A 22,263-nucleotide genomic window follows, 5' to 3' on the forward strand; every position below is an offset into this window, starting at 1 on the left:
TAATGGACTTTCCGGCCGAGTTCATTACACCATGCTAATTTCTATTATCAGCGATTAAACGAAGCCCCGGACTTCTTATCATAACCAAGCCGATGATTGGTGCTCTCTGTGGGGGCACGGGTTGTTTTTGGGCTACGCACCCCCTCCTCTCTTCCCCTCTCAGCTATTCAGAGGGCTGACCCCCTATTCACCCCATCCATCCCATTCAGAGGCGCCCTATTGAGGATTGGGAAAAAGGCCCAGCAGCTGCAGCTGGGCCGGGTGCTACCTCAGGTGAAGGGACTTAGAGGGCTCTGCATGAGCACACTGAGCTGGGGCCTCCGTCAATGCTGCCAGCACTCTTTTCAGGGAGCTCCACTTTTCAGAGGACCAAGTCAGTAGCAGAATAGAATGAGATGGGTCCCTCCTCTTTGCTTTCACTCGTTCTTTTTCATCTTCCTCTTAGTGATCTTCTTCTTCTTCTTCTTCTTCTTCTTCTTCTTCTTCTTCTTCTACATTTTAATGCTACCAAAGGTTCTCACACTAGCCTACAAAAACAAGTGATTTGGCTTTATTATTCACCATTTGCATCAGTTATTTTTAAGGAATAGTTGGCAACATTGGGATTGATTGATTGGGCCATAATTTTGTCAAAATGTTTTCTACAACCACATACATGAACATGACAAGCAAGGCAGATCTGTTACACTGTAGGATATTTCTCATTTATAACCCCCAACATGCAAGTGGTTTAACATGCAGTGCAGTTATCTGTGTGTGTGTGTGAATGGGATAAAGTATTTACAGGGTTTCCATTAGTTTACAGGGTCGGCTGCACAGTGTGATTTGAGGGTATAGGACTGGTTTTCTTTTATTGCACTTAACACCACTAGTGCAGCTTCCAACAGCTCTTAGATGAATGCCATTCAGTGTGGGTGATCACCCCTACACAGCCCCCTTACCACACACACATACAAACACACACACCCTCCTACTGTGGCCTAATTGGCATTTCTCCACAGCTAATCATGCACTTTAGATAAAGTAATGATGCTGACGAATTGCCCGTAAACACAAGGAGGCCACAGAGCGTCCTCACAGGCTTGCCCATGGAAGGAAATGAGGGTGACGCAACTTTTAAAAAATTCAATTTTCCAGCCCTGACTGGCACTGAAAGATCTTGTTGGGAGAAGTAATCCGATTTGCATACGTGGGGAAATTCTCTTAACCAGCTGCCTGGTTAATGTAAAAAAAAAAAAGTTTGTTGGCATCAGCATTTGGGTTAAGATTTGTTGCAGCTGACAAATAAATTGTGATGTACTTGATAATTAATTGTTCTGTGAAGCAGATGCATGCAAGAGAAAACATAGTTTGGATGTACAGCCTCACTACCCTTTGGTAGGTGCAGTGACCTAATAAATTGGGTAATTATACGTCTTGTTAGCATTAACAATTACCAGGTGATTGTTAACTACAACCTTATACGATGAGGTTGCCGACACTTAGTGACTATATATCTATCAAAAGCATAATAAATTATGATGGTCTATTAGTGCAATTAATTATCTGTGGAAAAACACATTGTTTAAAACACATTGAAGCAACATTGTTTGTTTTTATTTAATCTGAAATAGATTGAATAAATTACTTAACCCTTTTGAAGATAATGCGGAAACTGTTGAAGCATTGAAGAAAGAAAGAGAGACAGAGGAGAGAGAGAGAGAATAGGAAAGAGTTGGCACAGATGCATTCAACCTAAAAACACAGAACAAAGAATGCTGCCCAACAAAAGCAGGTTCACCTCCTCAGCGCAGCCACACTGAAGTCACCTTTCATTAAGGTTCACTGAGACACATTCCTTTCCTGGAGCAGAACAAAAACTGTTCCAGGCCATGGCTTCTTTTATGACATTGTTCCATAGCACGGCTTCACAACCAAATAAACAAAAAAGCCACCTGATTAAACTATCTCCCTCCCCAGCCCAAATACATCCAGTCGAGGACGGACTACTCCAACACCCTGTATTTTACTTTGCCTTTGGGGTTTGGACTGAGGACATAACAAATTCAGACAAACACCCGCCCTGTAAAGAAATGAAAACAAACTGTTGACACAACCCGTATTCAACAATGAGTGTGTTCACAAGTGCTGATGTTGAGGAAAAGGTATGATTGCAGTACACTGAGAGAGAGAGAGAGAGAGATGAGCACCAACTCTGCCCTCACTGGGACAGGTCGGGGAAGAGTGTGTCTGTCATCACTGTCAGTCCGGCCACGGTGTACTCAGCCTGAGAAAATGAGAGAAACTTGGCAGAGCCAGGCGAGAGTCACTCACTTTATTAAACAAATAGTGGTGAGAAATGTAAATGTTAGTACACACACACACACACACACACACACACACACACACACACACACACACACACACACACACACACACACACACACACACACACACAGACACACACAGACGGGCACACACACAGACACACACTTGCACAATAAAAAGAGAAAAAAAATCAGACAGGCTTGTTTGGACACCTGGAAAGATGTTGTGCAAACCTGGAGGCCTAAAGTTGCAAATGACTTGCTTCATGCTTGGTTACTCACTCACTCCACCTGCTCACATAGCAGTCAAACAATAACACCAATTGTTTTCAGACACACTTTACTTTGCAGACAAGAAGATTCATCTTCACTGATTATTCTGCAAAAAGCATCATTAGAATCAATCATTAGAGATCATTACAATCAATACAATATGATCACTTCATCGTACATTAATCAGCCATCCATTTCTGTGGATTAATTTATTGATTGATTGATTGTCATGACTTTTGGGTCTTTGGATCAAAACACCTATTCACTTCTGTCCAGCTTTTCTGTCTTTTCCTGTACAGGTTGCACCATTTAGCCAGTGACCCACTATAGGTGGAAATGTCCGATCAGCTCTGCTTCCCATTAGCAAGGTATTTCCACGCTCTCGCACAGCCGTTAGCCATCGGAGTGCGAGAACGATGAGCTGGCCTCGTTTCACGCCTCTCCATTTTATAGTTGATGAATGGTTCGAGCAGATGGCTCGTTATCTTTGAAGATTCCAGCACGACGAGCATGATAAATCGCCCAGGGCCCCGAGCCCCCTTCGACCGGGCCCCTGTTATTCCCCTTCAAACCTGGAATAATCCCCCAGTGTGAAAAGTGTGCTTCTTACACCAACTATACATCCCCTCCCTCCCTCCCTCTCTCTCTCTCTCTCTCTCTCTCTCTCTCTCTCTCTCTCTCTCTTCCCTCCACTCTCCCTTTCTCCCCACCAATACCAAATCCAAAGTCTTCATGTCTTGCACCTTTCCTGACAGCGAGCCCAAACCCCTTTCATCCAACTCCAGCGTGCACATATGTGAGAAGGCTGTGGCTCTGGCTTAGAAGCCGACCGTTGCACAGGCAGATGCGCTCATCTGTTGCTCTCATTATCGCCATTCCAGCACGCTCTCAACACACATTTCCTATCAGTCAAACTCTGCACAGCACAGATGCCACTAAGGACGCATGTGGGGTTGGGTGGGAGGGCTGGTTGGTAAAGTAAAGGCCCAGCTGAGGCAGCAAAAGCTGCAAATATTTTCTTCACATGGTGAATCTCTTTAATGGGCTGTCACCCTCTCAAACTGAACCATAAATCCCTCACTTTTTGCCCCCAAACACTTTAAAATTGTGCTTGCTGTTGACATAGAGTGCATCTGCACAAGTAATATGGATCAAAATAGACATTACTCACATGTGTTTTATGAGAAACATATGGGTAAATCTATTGTTTAGTTAGTTTTTAGATGAATTAAAGATCTGAAGTGGTGTTGTGACACTCAAGTCCATCTAAATCAAAAGAAATGGCTATAGAGTTTATAGGAGTTCTAAGACATGCTGTCGTGTCCATGCCAACCCAGTTTTCTTAATAGCTCAACATACCTTGCATTGAAAATATAATTTTCCATAGCCTGTGTTTCTATACGTGGCACTACTGATCTTAAGTTCACCTGGGGATTTGACCTTTATGTCACACAAAAGGTATTTGTACACCAAATTATTTACAGCAGGCCCACTTCCAGATAAATCAGCCGAGAAGACATGTCAAAAGTGATCTCAAAATAGCCCAGCAAAATGCCTGATCCAAATGCCTTTTCAGTTAAAGAGCATAAAATGCAAAGACACACGCCCAAAGTGACAGCGTTTGTATTCCCGTGGTGCATTCCAGTTCCCATTGTTGAAGAAGCTCATGTGCATCAAGTGAATTACTGTGAAGTAGTAGACACAGTCAATTTAGTTAATTCCATGAAACAATTATGCCTTCATTTGCTTTCCATATGTCACAGTTTTGCGGTGGAGAATGTATCAGAAATGCCACCTAATTCATATGAATAATAAAACCTCATAAATAACACATACATGTAACATACAAAAAACATGCTGGATGCTATAAAATAAATGAAAAACAAATTATATGTAACATAGACCTCCTCTAATATCATTTCTAGTTTTTAAATATGTGGACTAAGCCTATACTTTGACACTTCTTCTAACCTTATCAAAACTGTCGAGTAGGATAATTTAGCAGAATAAGGAAGGGGTAGGACTAGGCCTATTACTTGTTTTTCACAAGTGTAATCAGACTTCGCTAAAAAGTATCATCACTATTCCATAAGTAGCAATAAAATAAACAGCTGAACCGCTGCAAAAACAATCGTTTAACCTTCCACATTGTAACTTTAAAATGCGGCCAGAGTGAAAGGTGGTGGTGTGGTTTCACACCCGGGGTGGGAAACGTGGGCGGAGTTAACCAGTTGTGAATGACAGCTGGAAGTCGAACTTTATGGCGCCTGAGACTTCCACGACGGCCAGTCAGATCCTGGGATTTCTAGTTCCTGATACTGGGATAGCCAATTGCAGTCGAAATGGGAGGTTCCAATGGGTTGTGATGCATCCAACGTGGGACGGTGGAACGCTGAGAAAAAAAGGAAAGTAGGAACAGAAGAAGGGAAAAACTCTCATGGTGGGTCTGATTTGAAGTGGGAGCTTGAATTCGTTAATAACCGGATCACCGAGATTTCCTGACTATATACTGCATTTGATAAGCAGCTACGGGACTTCTGCAACTTCACTCGATGAAATGTGTGTGGAAAGTTGGACGTAGTCGACGCTTATTGAAGAGGTCTTTGGGTTTTGCTGTTAACCTTACATCGATGATGAAAATTGTTTTAGAGACCACTCTGCCAGCGCCGTGCTTGCGCTGACGGGAAACTTGGTAACGATATCCACAACCACTTTGTAGCAAGTTTGTATCCCTTGGATTTTGGCGACTCTGGAAGAAACTTTGTTTCAAGCGTTGGCGTTTGTTTCGATGCTACATTGTCGTGCAACCTGAACATGGTGATTGGAAGTTCTTGGAAAATGTTAAACTCTACGCGGTGTGTGCATTTTCCACTTCTGAAGAGGCTGTTCGTGAAATAACAAGAGACTTATCGACTTTCATCCGTTGTTATAGCATAATAAACACTACAGCATTTAGACTGTTTCAGCCAGCCTTATAGCAAGGCATGCCAAAACTAACCGTCTAACCTACAAGGAGACCCTTTTCAACCTTTTATGGACAACTGCCGGCAAGTTGCCTTTAGTTTTGGCCGCTGGACAAGTTTCTTGAATTGCCTTGTAATTCGTGATTCACCTTTGATTTTTAGTTAGCCATACAGAGCACGGGAAGACAATTAGGCTATCTTACGCTCAGCTACAAGAAATCAAATGTAGCTTCAATGGCTCGCAATTGCGCTCCTGTTATCACATTTACTTGGTTAGTATTCACACCATGATGAATGTAAAGTATCATCTTTGAAAAGATCATCTGTAATCTACATCAGATTTCCCAATTTGTGGATTTGAGGAGAGCGATCAAGACAACGCGCGATTAGAACTGGATACAAAATGGCGGCCTCCCTGGGTCAGATCGGATCTGTTTCATATTATGTATTTTATTTAATGTTGTCCTTGGAACTGTTACTAAATTACGGATTGAGTGCTGATATACCATGTGCCCAAAACTGTACATGCACCGGAGATTCTGTGGACTGTAGCAACTTGGATTTGACTGATATTCCTCAGGACCTGCCAGCTGGGACTATTTCTATGTAAGTAGCATAACAACAACAACAACTGGGGTATCCTGTGATAGTCGTTTATCAGATGTCTCGAAAACATTACTGTATGAACGTGGAACATTTCGAATGTGGGAATGCATGTTTTTATCTTTTTGGATTTCTTAAAAATAACATGACGGGCAGGGAACAGCATTTATAAACGCAAACACATTTCCAGGGACCTCTTGAACCGATGGTGCCGCTGTGGAATAAGTGACATTACAGTTGTATGTTAGCAAACATAAGTATTTGATGCACATTGTAAGAAAGTGAAGTAAAGCTGGCCGTTTAGTAGCCTATGTCTACGATTGGGCTAATTGTAGCCAATGCAAGGAGCAAGTTCAGGCTAAAGGCTACAGTGGTAGAAACTTTAGCCTTTATGACTGACTAAAGAACGGCCTTGTGGATGATGGGACACTTGATTCTAGTCTACTTTGTTTCATTCACAGTTTGAAACCTCTATGTAGGCTTGTCTTTTGCCATATGGACTAGGCTACTGCCTATGTAGTCAATCTTTCACTTAAAAAAAGTTTCATTTGAGACAGCTAATTGGCCACGTCAGGCTTGGTTTTTTTATTTAAATAAAACCATGTGCTACAAAGTGCGTTATTCTATAATACAGAGGTAGTTATCTTGAACTTGTATAGAGGGACACATCAGAATTTACCGATTGATATCGTTTACCTTAACTTCAGGTTGTATGGGCCTATATGTTGTATATTATATGTTGTCCTTTTAGTGGAAATGAGTCAATACGACTATAGCTGGCAAAATCAAACTGATAGTCATTTAGGCAACGATATAAATATCAGGTAAGCATCCCGCGCTTAGATAAGTCAGTGTACATTTCCATGGGGTAAGATAAGCCCTAATTTTCAAGTTGACACAATTATATAACCATCTCTGCTGGCAATGGTTATGATCTCTCAAGTGTCAACTTGCAGCAATGTAAACTTGGAAATACAGACAAAGCAGTGGACAACACAATGTATTTTAATAGCTTAAGCTTGCCTTGTGAGGTTGCCCTAAAATACTTCTAATTTAATTATTTCCGGTGGATATTGTAGAAAAGTTGTGTGCATGAGTTAATCGGAAGCATGAAAACCAATTAATTTAAGAGTTCTCACCTCTAACACTGAATTGTTCCTGAAATAAAATGAAAGTGGCTGTCATCTCTATTTTATGTTCTATCTGGTAGTGGTAAAAAAAATCTGCTTTCCAGAGATGATGAGGACAACCTGAACACACAAATAACCATTCTGTGTAGATACCTAGTTGCAAACCAGCAATTTTGCAGCCTGGTAGTGTCTTCAACACATATTTCCTCACCACTTAGAATGATGTTTTATATGAAAACAGCTCAAACAAAATTTTTGAAAAGGGATCAGTGGATGGCTGTCAGGATGTTGGTTAAACAAGGAAGTGCTCCTCACTGGTGTTGCTTAGAAGCCTAATTCATTTCATTGTTATGTTGATGGACTAAATATGCAAATTGCACTCAAAGTGTCTTCATGAGGAAGAGCCTGTAGGTAATGCTTAAATCAGGTATCCATAATGCAAATTGTTTTCACAAGGCCTTATGTGTAAATAGAGCATGATAACTGACTCCAAGTGCCAAGACGGATAGTAATGAAGTTAAAGTTTAAAGCAAAATGCACTATGATACAACTACCGATGTATAACACCGTTTGAGAATTTTTATCTGATGGTCAACAATTAGTTTATTTGGCTAATGCGTTGCACAACCTCAAAATGGGAATTTCTGTGAGGTTTGTTTTAATTCCTTCCAAAAGCTTTCGTTTTTAGAGTGTGATTTACCTCCTCCTCTAGCTGTCAGATAGCCATTTTGCTGTTTTTAAATCAGTTATGCATAATATTCATTTGTACAAGCTAAGTAATAAATCCTTCATGATGTTCAGGATTGCCTAGGTGCATAGCATCCATGTCTGTGTCTTAAGACTCCCAACCAGGGGAGGTTAAGGATTAAGTGTCAGACACTTGTGTTTTTCTCAGTGTGGCTTGTCTGTGCAGCTTGCCTGGGTACAAAATTGTCCCATTTACTACATGTTTCTGAGTGCTGTCAGCCTGTTCCCTGTAAAGGCTATGGGTCCTACACATTTTCCTCCTACAAACCTATGCTAAAGGGTTAGTAGAAACCTTCTTTGAGCTACCTGACAAGACCAAACATTCATTCCTGGGAAAGTTTGAATGTGTTGAATGGGGTGAATTGAGCATAAGGTTGTGTATGAGGGATTGAGAGGTTAAAAGTACTTCCCTTATAGTCTTTAGAATTCTAATATAGCTATAATATAGCCTAACACAGTGCTGACAGCTCTCACCGTAGTAAAGCCACAGTGCTGGCATAGGGGTGTAGAGAACAAGATGAAGAGGTGCATCATGGGTGCTCATCCACAGTAGATCCATCAGGAAAGAGAAAACATAGTCATGCAAAAACTCAGGATTGTAATACCTTCCAGTTGTCCAAACAGCTCTCCCCTCCCAGTCACCCTGTGTTGTTACAACTCCCCAGTGGTTCCCCAGCCCCTGGTGAGCCTCGCTAGGAAGCAAGTAAGCGATGGTCCTGCTCAGGGATGGGGTGGAAGGAAGGGAGCCATGTGGATTCAACCCCGTGTCCAGAAAGGTGACAGATAATTGGCGTAGGGAGACGAGGCAGAGTTCTGAACAGCGAGGCTCTGACCTAAAGAGGTTGCCAGATCGCTCGGCTGACGCGAGACGGGGAATGCTTATTTGACTCCCAGAGTTTGCATGGAGCTCATGCAGGCAGAAAAAACGTTGGCCGACACGCACTGCGAGTTACGCACTCGTTTTCTGTGTCTCTCGTCAACATCCCGGCTCTTTTTCCGGCCCGTTGACATCAAGTAGACTTCCAGTCCTCTTTACCGAATCTTTGTGAAATGTTTTTTTTTCTTTTTTTTTTTTTGTCTTCCCACACCACTGCCTCCGGACTTACACCTGAACACTACTGCCTCACTGAATGTGAGGATCTGTTGCTGTTTTTGTTCAGTCCTCCCTTGGCAGTTACGGCATGGCGTAAGAGCCTGTGGCCAGCGTGTAATTGCCCAGGGCTGTGTCCCTGCCCCTGAACTCTGATTCAGAGGTGTTTGTTAGCTCATCAAATGTCTTTTTTTGCCAAGGAAAGGGGAAGGAAATGGACCTGTTATGGAGGACTGCTGTTGTTTGTTTGTATGGGGGTCTATATAAATGTGTGTGTGTGTGTGTGTGTGTGTGTGTGGTGGTGGGGGCAGTTGTTCACGAACACCTGTGTGGGAAGTGTTAAAACTGGGGCCCTGCCTCTGTTTATAGCCCAAGAGGGGTTTTGTCAATGCCAGTGTTCTGTAGACGTAAGCTCTGTGCCCTGACAAATCTGTGTTTGTGTGCGCTTTTGGTTGAATGTGCACGCATGTGCTTTTAACCGTTAGTGCATTAATGGGCCACTCTTTAGATAATATCACCAACCGTTTCCAAGGTCAGAGTGTGTTTGTTTACTTACTTGCGCTTGAGGGCCCGCCTGGCTTTTTAAGTGCCACGGCGGCGAGGGCAGCGAGAGAAGGGCACTACTGGCCTGGGCTGGCCTGGTCACTGTCTCGCCCGATCCCCAGCGGCTGGGCATGAGGCATATCTCTCACTCCCAAACGCAAGGCCTCCTCCTCTTCCACTCCTCCATTTCTCCACCCAGGAGCAAATTTCCACTGAGACCTTCTTGACAAAATGCCTGCAGTTCCACAGCTCTGCTAGATGAAGGCACGTACAGCTCCCAAGCTCGCGCTTTGAAGCGATCTGATTTAAGAGCAGCTGTTTCAAGTGTCGGGGCCCACATGGAGACCATTGTTTGTGCCGTGCACATGTGTGGCAGAGAGGATTAGCTGGAGATTTGAGAAAGAAAACAGATGGAAGGTGTGAGCACTTAGTTTTGTTATTGTTGTTTTGAAACTGCCACTTCTATTGTGTGCCATCTTTTGTGTTCTTTCAATCTTAAAAATCTTTTTTTTCTCTCACTTGTTCTCTGTCTCTCTCTCTCTCTCTCTCTCTCTCACTTTCTTTCTCTTTCTTAACTTGTGCTCGCCTTAAGTTCATCTCAGTGTGTGAAAATGCTGGCAGGCATCTCTTAAAGGTGGACATGAGTGTGCATACATTGCAACAGTTATCACTTTTTGTGCCAGACATATCTGAGAGTACCTCTCTTGCTCCCACCCCTCAAAAACCATTTTTTTGTTGTTTAAGTGAGTGTCTACAAGTGGATTTGATGGATGAATCATCTGTGAATTCTTTACATCTGGAAAGAGTTTGGCGATCTGGGAAAGAAATTATAGCGAAAGAAAAGAACAAGTAAGAGAAAGGGGGGAGCAGGAGAGGGAGGTCTCAACAAGCCATGTGGCTCCCCCTAAACACACACACACACACACACACACACACACACGCACCACTCGGGGCTCACGGCAGACAGGAGAGGCCCAGGTCCAACTTCCCCAACAGGCCTCTGGCCCTGTCTCGCTGACCAACGCGCAGCAGACTGGGCGGCCATCTTGGGGTTAATGATACATGTGTGTGTGTGTGTGCGCACACACACACACACCTACACACATATGTAGGTCTGAGGAGATTTGGTTTGTATACATCCACAAAAGTGTGCACATAGACACATAAACCTGACTATGGGCGAATGCTGAATTGTAGACACCGCTCCCCAGACATATAAACAGATGTTCGAGTACACACTCCCTCTTACACACTGAATAAATACTCGTAATTACACAAATCTTTTCATAGAGCGCCATAGAAAATCAACTAGCTGGTTAATCTGAGATAATAACTTTGGCAGGCTATCTGAATTGCTATTGTTCTGCCTTGCTTATGACAAATGAATCTGAACTACTTCAAAGTGAAGAAAATGAGTGATCATTAGACAGCAGACTTCCTTCTCCCAAGGTTTATTATGTTTGCAGGAAGAACACTGTACAATAATTGCAGTGCTCCTCAAGTACTCTGTCTGTGTGTGTGTGTGTGTGTGTGTGTGCGGGTGATTAGTAGTCACTGAACTGCGTAGATGTCTGCGTGTGTGTGTTCTGCGCTCCCTTCCCTGACGGACCCTTGGCTGGCGTCGGTGGGCCTGGGTTCATGCTGTGCCTCAGGCCACTGTTTGTGTGTGTGTGGACCCCCTTCCCTAACTCCTTCTCTTGTGTGTTTGGACCTAGCTGGTTTACACAGCACACTTGATTTCGCTGCTGAAAGTACAGCCTTGGCCTTCAAGGATTCCTTTTATCTTACTTTTTACTTTTATGCAGGCACTCTAAAAGACTTTTTGTCTTTTTCCATTTGAATGTGTTCTATTATTGTTGGAGGTGCAAGACTCTGGTAATCAAACTTTAGATGAGAGTGCCCTGAAGTGTGTGTGTGTGTGTGTGTGTGCACAATGCTAGCTTTGTTATCTACCCTCTTGCCTGAAATGTGCTGATCAGGGGAGATTGTGCCACATTTGTGTATATGGGTATCAAAAACATCTTTTATCAGATATAGTGTTTTTTCTTGGCCAAAAAACTCTCACCATCTCTCCATTTCGCCTTCCAGGATTTATGCCATGTGTTTTTATTCTTTTCTAAAGGCAGAAGAAAAGTGTAGCACGCTGTTTCTCCCGGTTGGCCTATCCGTGGCTTTGCCGGGCTGTAAACAGTGCTTTATGACAGGAAGACAGGCGGTAGAGGTGAAAGAGTGAGTGAGTGTGTGTGAGAGAGAAGTGAGAAAAAAATCAGGCTTGCGTGGTACTAGTCTCTGTCTAGCCCCTGTCTGGACGGCCAGCTTTGACAGAAGGTTATTCTTTGACTAGTTTATTGGGCTCTGCGAATGGAGTGGGTTTGTGTGTTGGTGTGTGTGTGTGTGTGAGAGAGAGAGAGAGAGAGAGAGAGAGAGGGCGGGAGGCACTAAAGATCCTCTGTCTTTCCAGCTGGATCATAAAAGACCATCATTGACATCACTTCACACTTCCAAAGACCGAAGTTCACACTCCTCTCATCAGTGATAAAGATAGGCAGATAAGGAGCGTCTCGGGCGATATCTCTCTCTCTCTCTCTCTCTCTCTCTCTCTCTCCCTCCTTCTCCCTCCTGCTCCCTCCCCCTCTCTCATTCTCTTTCACTCTCTCTCACTCTCTCTCACTCTCTCTTTCTCTCACTGTCTGAATCATAAAGCTGCCGCTGTTAAGTGAGAGAAATGACATCACTCTGCCAATTTTCTAGATGGCAGATAATGAATGGTGTTTTAAAAAGAAGGAAGGAACAAGGAGGGAGAAAGCACACATTGTAATGGAGGAGCGGCTGGGAAATGTATCCACTGAAGTGAGTGTGCTGGCTAAGCTATGCTAGCATGGAGTCAACAAGGCTAATTCCTCAGGGCAGACAGGCCTGCTATCTCTGATAAATTAATCTTATCCTTGGAAAATATATGGCTTGAATTCTTAATCAACAAAGCTTGATCAGCAATCACCCACAAAAGGTGCTAGCAGTTAGGGAAGGAGTCCAGGAAATGCCCACGTTTTCTGACCTGTGTGCTTGTGTGGACCACTTTGAACTCTGTGCGCGTTCATTTATTTTGTGGAATGAGCCAGTGGCTGCGCGGCGCTTTGTTTTTCTCGGCGTGTTTTGATTTCTGTCCCGTGTGTGCTCTCTCTCTCTCTCTCTCTCTTCCTTCCCTGCACTCAGTCATCGCTTCCTAAATGAGTTTGACCTTCGCATTTGCGAAGTGCGAATGCCCTCCGCTCCTGTTTCCTGAGGTAGGAAGTCGTTGGCCATTCGCCCTTTTGTCTGGGGTGTATGTATGTATGTATGTATGTATGTATGGGGGAGGGGAGGACTAGGGTTGAGGTCGGGGGTGTGAATGAACAGTGGAAGTCTTAAACGGGAGTTTCTTTCTCCGGCATACACACAGGCCCAATACACACTTAACAAAATGAGTCGTCCTCACATCTCCCCCAGCAGGCAGGCCTTGACCTGGAGGCCAAGAAGGACATGGAGGGAGGGGAGGTGCGTGCTTAGTTGGGTAATAGAGGGGTGGGTCTCTGAATGGTTTTATTCCTATAGAGTGATCAGTGAGCCCCCAAATCTTAGTTCTATACCCTGCTGGCCAGTTGAACCAGTTTGAAGGAGGAGGCTTGTCCTGTACTTCAGTATTAGGTGTGTGTGTGTGGAAATGTACATGGCATTAAATGCATAATGATAAAAAGGGGGCAGTTAATACATAACAGTAAATACAAAATAATAGAAAGTGTGAAGGAGATGGACTATAAGCTCTTCCAAACTTTACCTCTTTCTTTTGTTGAGATCTTTCTTAGTTTCTTTTAGTCCTGGAGCACAAAATTTAAAAACCAGGAAGAATAGCCTTGCAGTGTCATGTGTGTGTGTGTGTGTGTGTGTGTGTGTGTGTGTGAGAGAGAGACAGTCCTAGGGTGTGTGTGTGTGTGTGCGTGTTTGTGAGAGAGACAGTCCTAGGGTGTGTGTGTGTGTGTGAGAGAGAGAGAGACAGTCCTAGGGTGTGTTTGTGTGTGAGAGAGAGAGAGAGAGACAGTCCTAGGGTGTGTGTGTGTGTGTGTGTGACACTCACGAGAAGGAAAGAGGCCGCTTATTGCTGCGGGGTCATACAGTAGGTGTGAAAGTTATCTGATAAGATTGAAGCCGAAATACAGAGCAATGAAAGAGGGGAAAGAATTCAGAGTTGTGTAAACACTCTCCTCCCCTGGCGGCCAATCAAAGACCCTGACACTCAAGGGAGATACAAGATACAAGCACACACACACACACACACACACACACACACACACACGCCCTCTCCAGACATGCACCCAGACCCCCGGTTCATTCAGTCTCTTTCAGGCTTCCAGCAGTCCAGTGTAGGTCATGTTGAGTAAGGCCAGCAGGGCCAGCAGCAGATCTTGTCGCGGCAGGAATCAGGCTGGCACGATAAGGGCGAGCACGTGGTAGCTGTCCTATCGGCCCTCTCTGCCCTTTCATCTACAACCTGGCATGTGGCAAAAAAAAGGAAGCTTGTATCAAGGTGAAGGAATGGAGGAAATGGCAGGGGAATTTGAAAGCCAGTGTGAAAAGTGTTCAATAAGGCCCTCTCTTGTTTTCAGTGTTGAGTTAGTTTGCTTTACCTGGCTGAGAGGGAAGCTATGGAGGAGTTTTCTGTTTGAGCAGGAGGAAACAAATTGTGTGTGTGTGTGTGTGTGGGGTGTGTGGTGTGTGTGTGTGTGTGTGTGTGTGTCGCTGTCCGCGGGCTCCTGGGCTGGCCGCAGCTTGTTACGGTGGCGTTGGCGAGGGCTGCGGTAGATTAGAGCGCCGACTCTGCGGCCTCAGCGCTATTCCTGCCCCCTGGCGCAACTGAGCCGACTTGAGGAAACCCGGCAATTTTTCACTTTGCTCCGGTATAATTAGGTAATTGCCTTCTGTGACAGAGGATAGCAATTTAGCCATTGCCGGCACAATGGTGGCTGAGAGAGAGAGAGAGTGTGTGTGTGTGTGTGTGTGTGTGTGTGTGTGTGTGTGTGTGTGTGTGTGTGTGTGTGTGTGTGTGTGTGTGTGTGTGTGTGTGTGTGTGTGTGTGTGTGTGTGTGTGTGATCACAGAGTAGCGCCTTGTCAAAGCACTGCCTGCGGGGCGGATCACACTCCACTATTATCTCGTCACACTCACCACACACACGGTGGACTGCAGTGCAGGCTGTAAGGCTGACGGTTTAGCAGCTCGCGAGGCCTACACTTAACTCCACTGCTGGGAGATGATTTTGTCATTAGCTAGTATACAACTAAAAGAAATTGCCCTTTTATTCATCAGCCTCATTCAGGGCTTTTGTTATTCTTGTGAGCTGCTCCGTTGTCGTTAGTCACACGGAATGAGGAGGAATGTGGTATGTCAGGAAGCTTGCGTGTCCCAGACACTTTGCACATCGAGGTCTCGGAGCACAGCGCTCCAACTAGAGAACTGCGTGCAGCCGGGCTCCTGCTAAAGGAGGACCCATCAGTGATCAGACATGCCTCGAATAAAAATTCTTAAATAAATTTCAATTAATCAATTAAAAAAAAAAATCAATTTTAAAAAAAAAATATCAATATTTTGGCAACAAAACACGAATGCCAAGACCACTACAAAGTCATCATAGCAGACAGAATTAAAGCTGTTGTAGTGTGTAGTGTCTTATCAATTGAGCAGCACCTCTGTACACCAGGCATGCATTTACCACTCTGTACTTGGAAAAAAAGGAAACACCTTCCAATCACACCCATGCGTGCAGTCATTAAACCTGCAGTGGCTGTAAGCGTCTTAAACCACAAAAGGCTTGGCCAGCTCTTCCTAATTACTAATAAGATTGTCCTAATCGCTAATAAATGAGTCCCAATCCTATTAAGATCGTCCAAGAGGTTCTTGACAGCTGTTGAGGAGAGGGAGGGAGATCCATCTACGTGGCCTGACACATGTGGAGAGACTGTGTCGCCATCAATCTCCAGAGTTTCAACAGGACGGGGCCCCCGATGCTCACGCCTGTGCCAAAACGACAGCAGGAGACCCATCACATCGACCGCAGCGTTTTTGAATCTTGGCACGGAACCTGGCCAAAATCACATGTTCGGAGCAGCGGTCGTGAAATAGGCCAGGGACTTGAAAGGGGTTGGGGGGGGGGGGTCGTGTCGTAATGGTCGAATGCATGCGGGTTTATTTCTGTTAGGACGCTACAGAGAAGCCATTTTATCAAAATGGAATATTAATGTGGTGTCACTGATTGAAGTCATGAAGTACCGATGACTAACACTACGATTTTGACTCATTTCCTGTCTCTTTCTTTCTTTCTTTCTTTCTTTCTTTCTTTCTTTCTCTCCTTCTCCCCTCCTCCATCTCCTCCTACAGAAACCTGAGCCACAACAAGCTGACAGCAGTCGATACGGACATCCTCTCCAGCCTCCCAAAACTGCGAGAAGTGTGAGTAAGATGGCCGTCCCATTCCCGGATCAATCACGAGCACTACACTGCCGTGAACAGTCACCATCAGCGTCATGGGCGTTCGTCTGTCCGCTCGGGTTGGGCCGAACCACATCATGCCAGCTCGACTCGAGAAAGCCAAACAAACTCATCCAACCATTACCACAAAGCTAGTGTAGTCTCGTAATGCCGGTTTTCTGAATGGCTGTTTTCTAGATTTAGACAGAGGCTGTACCATAGCATAGTGCCTATTATTGTAGACAGACAGACACACACACACACACACTCTCTTATGGATTTCAACCTATTCTCTTCTCTCAATAGGCCAGCTCATGTCATGCAGATCTGATGTCAGCCCAGGCACCCTTACATAATGCTTGATTGAATGACTGTAATATATCGTCCTGTTGGTTATATGGTCTTTTGGGCCCCCAACGTCAACTTCAAGGCAGCGCTGCCTGGAAGGCATTAGGGTTAGAGTTAGGGTTGGGTGCCTTGAAGTCGATGGTGGGGACCCAAAAGACCATCAAGCGCCCTGTTGTAATACTCAAAGTCTCTAATGTCTTCACGCCTGTGTGTTTACCCCTGCAGGCGCCTGGACCACAACGAGCTCACCGCCATCCCCTCCTTCAGGCTGGCCTCTTCCAGAATCGCAGTCCTCTACCTGTAAGTAGCAGCCTAGATCAACACCCGTCATCTCACACAAGCACAGCACTGCCACTTCTGTAGAAGTGCTCCCGGAATTTGTTTTTTTAATATTGGACATCATGCGTGATGCAGCGGTGCGACCAGACCACTGCAGGCTTTGGAGGAGGAGGAGGCATGTCCTTGTGGTGTTGTTGTTGTTGTGGTGGTGAATGGAAAGCCCTGGGTGCTGACTGAGGGGCCTCTTGATGAGGAGGGAGTCCTAGCGTGTCCCTCACCCCCAGGCCAGGGCTGTGAAACTCGGCCTGCTGGGATCGCCTCGGCTGGCATGCCACTGGTGATTTACGGCCCTATTTGGGGAGAGCACATCTCTCTCTCTCTCTCTCTCTCTCTCTCTCTCTCTCTCTCTCTCTCTCTCTCTCTCTCTCTCTCTCTCTCTCTCTCTCTCTCTCTCTCTCTCTCTGTCTCTCTCTGTGTGTCTGTCTCACAGCTGTGAGCCCTCTGCTCCCTGAATAGCCCCACACACACAAACAATCCCAATGGGCCCAACTGGAGTATAAAACTCTATTGCTCTCCTCTCACCCCCTTAACAGCTGTAGTGTACCCCCAAAACAGCTCTGCAAGTGAAGTCATTACTACCCCCGCTACCCTCACACCCACACCCACTCCCACTCCCGTATCCTTGCACCCTGGTGGGGGGTGGTGGTTTAGCAGCAGCGCAGGTTTTCCCTGCATCGACCCACGTCTCCCGCGTGACGCGCACACGATCTGGATCAGTTTCCCCAAGGCCCTGGGTCTCCATCTGCCACCACTCCATCACACGGACCCTATAGCCATCTAATGATTTTCCAGCTCACGCTATAGGTTTACACTCGCACGGTGGGCTCTGAGACGAGGAGGAGGTGGGTGTGGGGATCCCTCTCCTCCTCCTCCTCCCCCTCCTCTTCCTCCTCCAAAGGCAGCCCAGTGTTTCCAGCCTGAGTGCAATTGTCTGGAGCGCTGTGAGGTGGAGGGGCAGTAAACTCGGTACGTTTGCCCCAGCATTGTGCAAGCGTGGAGTGGTGGCGGTGGTAGGAGTAGTGGTGGGTTCTTTTTTTGGCCTGGTTTGATGCCTGTTGCTACGGAACTAGGTCGGCCTCGCAGTGCACCCTGGGAAGGCATACCATCCAAAAGCCACACAGCTGAAAGCAGTTGAAGCCCACAGCTGCGGCTGTCAATCACCCTCCATACTGTAAAAGCTGCCAGACAGGAATTGGCTGGAAGAGGGAGGTGGGGGGGGGGGGGTTTGCAAGAGGGGATTGGCTGTACGGACATCGCCATAGTTACAGATAGGGGGGTGGTGGGGGTAGAGGAGTTCTCGGTTTCCACCTGTGAGTAGCCGTGACTGTAACACCCACCTTCGCCACGACCTCCCCCCTCCATCCCGGATCTCGCTGGCAGCGCCGTGTGCCGGCTGGCCGGATTCCTTCTGTAGGTTCACCAGCTGGAATGCCGTCGGACTGCAGCAGGGCCTGCGATCACGCAGCCAGCAAGAGCAGCTCAGTCAGCACAGCACAGGCCGTCACCAGCACCTGAGTCACAGCACAGCACGGCACACCGCTCCACCGGGGTCAGGGAGCAAAGCCCAAAAGAAACCACACACACACACACACACACACACACACACACACACACACACACACACACTGTGTTGAACAAATATACAGAAAACACATGAGCACTGACACATACACCGGTGACCAAGATATTTTCCCTCAAATTGAGCAGAGGGGCTAATTGGACGCAGATTTGGACAGGAGCTGTCTAGCAAGAAATGTTGAGTCCTCTAATCTGATTCGATGTGCCTCAGTAAGTTCAGCATGAGCGTGGCCCGTTGTCCTGCCCACTTCCTGTGATCAGTCCGTTTAGACTGAATGAATAGAGCCGGGTGGCTTTTGGCAGGCCAGCCCGTGGTGTGTGTGTGTGTGTGTGTGTTGGGCTTGGCTGGGACCCCGTCCGGTCTTGCGGCACTGGGCATCTATTCTCCCTGTCCCTAGCCCACCCTACTTGTGTGTGTGTGTGTGTGTCTCTTTGTTTCTTTCTTTCCTTTCTTTCTTTCTTTCTCTCTCTCTCTCTTTCTCTCTCTCTCTCTCTCTCTCTCTCTCTCTCTCTCTTGCTGTCCCTTTCTTCCTTTCTTTCTTTCTCTCTCTTTTTCTTTCTCTCTCTCTCTCTCTTTTGCTGTCTCTTTCTTCCTTCCTTTCTTCCTTTCTTTCTTTCTTTCTCTCTCTCTCTCTTTCTCTCTCTCTCTCTCTCTCTCTCTCTCTCTCTCTCTCTCTCTCTCTCTCTTGCTGTCCCTTTCTTCCTTTCTTTCTTTCTCTCTCTTTTTCTTTCTCTCTCTCTCTCTCTTTTGCTGTCTCTTTCTTCCTTCCTTTCTTTCTTTCTTTCTTTCACTCCCAAGTCCCTCCTTTTTTCGCTTTCTCTCTCTCTCTCTAGACTGGGTACACATACACTCCCCCTCTGCTCTGCTGCATCTCTGTGGTCGCGCTGCCCTTGCGCTCCTCTCATCTGCTCACTTGTGGAGTTCATCAGGCAGATAAGCCAATCAGAGGCACCCGAGGCAGCTAACCTGCTAATCCGGCCACCGCAGGGCTTTGGCTGGGATTAATCAGTGCGGACGGATCAAGTGTGGTCACACAGCTCCCACAGTCTAGTCACACACATACACACACACACACACACACACACACACACACACACACACACACACACACACACTCACTCACTCAAGTATAGACACAGTGACACACAAACACGGCTCATCACATGAGCTGGAGCCGACTCGACTGAGCCTTTTGTCTACATCCCAGCTCCCAGCTCGCCTCCCATGTTTGTCTGTCTGTCGGCTTGCTCTGCTCATGGGAGGAGAACAGGAATAGAGTCAGAAAAGGAAGATAAAGAAAGAAGGAAGGGAGAGTACAGAGTCAGAGGAAAAGCGAGAGAAGCGAAGGGAGGGAGGGAGAGAGAGGGATAAAGAAAGAAGGGAGAGTACAGAGAGTCAGCAGAAAAGCGAGAGAGGGAGAGGGAGGGGGAGAGAGAGGGCTGTTTAACCCAGCGGACATCTTCTAAGGGAAAGCAGCCCCAGCGAACGTCAGCGCTGCGTTGTTTCCCACTGGAGGTCAGCAGCTGTTGACCCTGGCGCTCCGTGCCGGGGCTCATCGCGACCTCCAGCGCCTTTGTCCGGCCGTGCAGCGGGGGCCTCCGCTTCACAGGAACTTCCTCCGGGGCCCTAAGCCCTGGGCTCATCCTTAACTATTTTACCCCCTCTGTTTATTCAGGTGGGGGAAGGAACGCGCCCTCCACACCTCCCCACCGCCCCTGCCCTGTCTCCCTCACTCCCTCCCTTCCTCCCTCCCTCTCTCCCTCTGCGAGTTCCCACCCTGAAGTGCGGTCCATCTGTCTGGCCGGGCGACGGGTTTTTAGCTGGATGACTGGCGGGGCTTGGCCAGGGCTAGCTGGCTGCCTGTGCGCGAGCTCTGGGACGGCACTGGACGGTCCGCCCCCGACTCAATCGCTGGGAAAGGGGCCCATCCGAGTTTCCCTTAGCAGAGCAGAGCAGAGAAACACCTGCCAGCAGACACTGATGCAGGGCAGGGCAGGGCAGGGGAGAGGGAGAGTGAGAGAATCCCCCTATGGGCCGTGTGTTTACTGCACAGCTTTCAGACAGACAGAAGGGGGTAGGAGTGGGAGTGTGGTATGGATTGAGCCAGTGTTAACAGTGTGTCAAAACCGACACGTCTGGGTGAAGGTCGATGCTGTCTGTCTGTCTGGCTGGAGGATTGTTGAGGGAGGGACAGCACAGTGGTGGGAACACCACGTCACACCCAAATACAGCAATCGCAGAGAGAGGGGGAGAAAAAAGCGGGCGCGGCTCAGCTTGAGGTGCGCGTTGTTGGGCGCAGGTTTTTCGCCTGTGGCGTCACTACACATCAAAGCGAAGGCCTGGAACGGACGTGTGATGACCCCTCTGCCTGTCCCCGCACTTCTCACGCCGGTGCGGGTGAGAAGTGTGGAGCCGCAGCCGGATATTGTTTTAGTCATCAGTGCAGTCTGGCTTTGTCCGTCTGTTTATTGTCTCGTCCAGCCCGCTGTCATTGTGTGCACTTGTGTCTGTTGTCCATAGGTAAATAGTGTGTGTGTGTGTGTGTGTGTGTGTGTGTGTGTGTGTGTGTGTGTGGAATTGAAGTGGTTTATGTGTGTGTGTGTGTGTGTGTGTGTGAGAGAGCCGTGGAATTTCCTGACGGAGTAGAAAATAGACAGTCGTGCTCCTCTCACTCCCTCCCTGTCAGTCAGTCTTCCCCCCTCCCCTCTTTCTTTCTTTCTTTCTTTCTTTCTTTCTTTCTTTCTTTCTCTCTTATTTTCTTTCTCTCTCTCTTTCTCTCTCTTTTCCTTTCCCCCTGGTTCTGTGGCTGTCCAGCTGAACCAGAGGCCAAATAAAGCGCAGCTGTGGTGGGAGTGACCCCTCATTCTTGCTCTTGCCGAGCGCAGGGCAAAAGCAACAGAGTTGATTCTCACAGGCGGCCCCTTCTGTTTCTCAAGCCCCCTCCAGGAAGGGGGCTTTTTGGACAGGGGGAATGCTGGGCCAGAAACACTGGGGCTTCTCTGGACTCCCCCGAGAGTCCAGTCTGATGAGAATCGGTTCAGGCCTTATTCCTTATTCCTGTTCCACTTAACGCTCCTGTTGCAACATTCTGGGTGTCATTTGGAGGAGATGCTCTCCAGTGTTAATCAGTCCCCCACCTACACCACATCCTTGTCAACAAATTGCGTAAATAATTTGAATTCTTGCGTCGTGCGTCTGTGTGTGTGTGCGTTGTCGCGTCGTCGCGATGCGTCGCGTTCTAAGTATATATGTATGTGTGTGTGTGTGCGTGTGTGCGTGTATATATGTGTGTGTGTGTGTGTGGCTGAAGCTAACAGGTGTGTCTCTCTCTCTCTCTCTCTCTCTCCTCTGTGTCTCAGGCAGCACAACAAGATCGGCCAAGTGGACGGCCGGAAGCTCATGGAGCTCACCGCTCTGGAGACGCTGGACCTGAGCAGTAATGACATCACCGAGCTGAGAGCCCACTGCTTTCCCGCGGGGCTACAGATCCGAGACCTGTAAGCACACACACACACACACACACACACACACTATCCCTCTTCTCCTTCCCTTGACTTCGCTTGTTATTCTATTCTATGCGAGTAGTACTTTTTGCTGCACTAAACAGTATCCCAGTGGCACTGTAACTTTATTGTACCTCGATTGTTGCTTGAAGTCGCTTTGGGTAAAAGCTTCAGCTAAATGATTAAACGAAAAATGTAAATACATTCTTGAATGAAATTGGAGAGTGCAAAGCCATTTATGACATAGAAATGATCACAAGAAGGTCTCAAAGGTGCATGTCTGCATGTATGCTATAGGACTGTAAATCACAAATCACTGTGCAACAGAGCTACTTAGTAACC

At 46.7% G+C, this 22,263-nt stretch overlaps 1 protein-coding gene across 1 annotated transcript in view; it reads left to right on the top strand.

Moving 5' to 3' along the window:
- The first annotated feature begins 4,941 nt into the window (after positions 1-4,941).
- lrig1 (leucine-rich repeats and immunoglobulin-like domains 1) overlaps positions 4,942-22,263 on the top strand; it is a 36,008-nt gene continuing 18,686 nt past the window's right edge. The window contains exons 1-4 of the mRNA XM_048253929.1: positions 4,942-6,148; positions 16,063-16,134; positions 16,726-16,800; positions 21,778-21,915. Coding sequence (XP_048109886.1) covers positions 5,946-6,148; positions 16,063-16,134; positions 16,726-16,800; positions 21,778-21,915 — 488 coding nt within the window. The 5' untranslated portion in view covers positions 4,942-5,945. The remainder of the gene's footprint in view (positions 6,149-16,062; positions 16,135-16,725; positions 16,801-21,777; positions 21,916-22,263) is intronic.

Source organism: Alosa alosa, chromosome 10 (assembly GCF_017589495.1).
Source record: "Alosa alosa isolate M-15738 ecotype Scorff River chromosome 10, AALO_Geno_1.1, whole genome shotgun sequence".
Classification (NCBI taxonomy): domain Eukaryota; kingdom Metazoa; phylum Chordata; class Actinopteri; order Clupeiformes; family Clupeidae; genus Alosa; species Alosa alosa.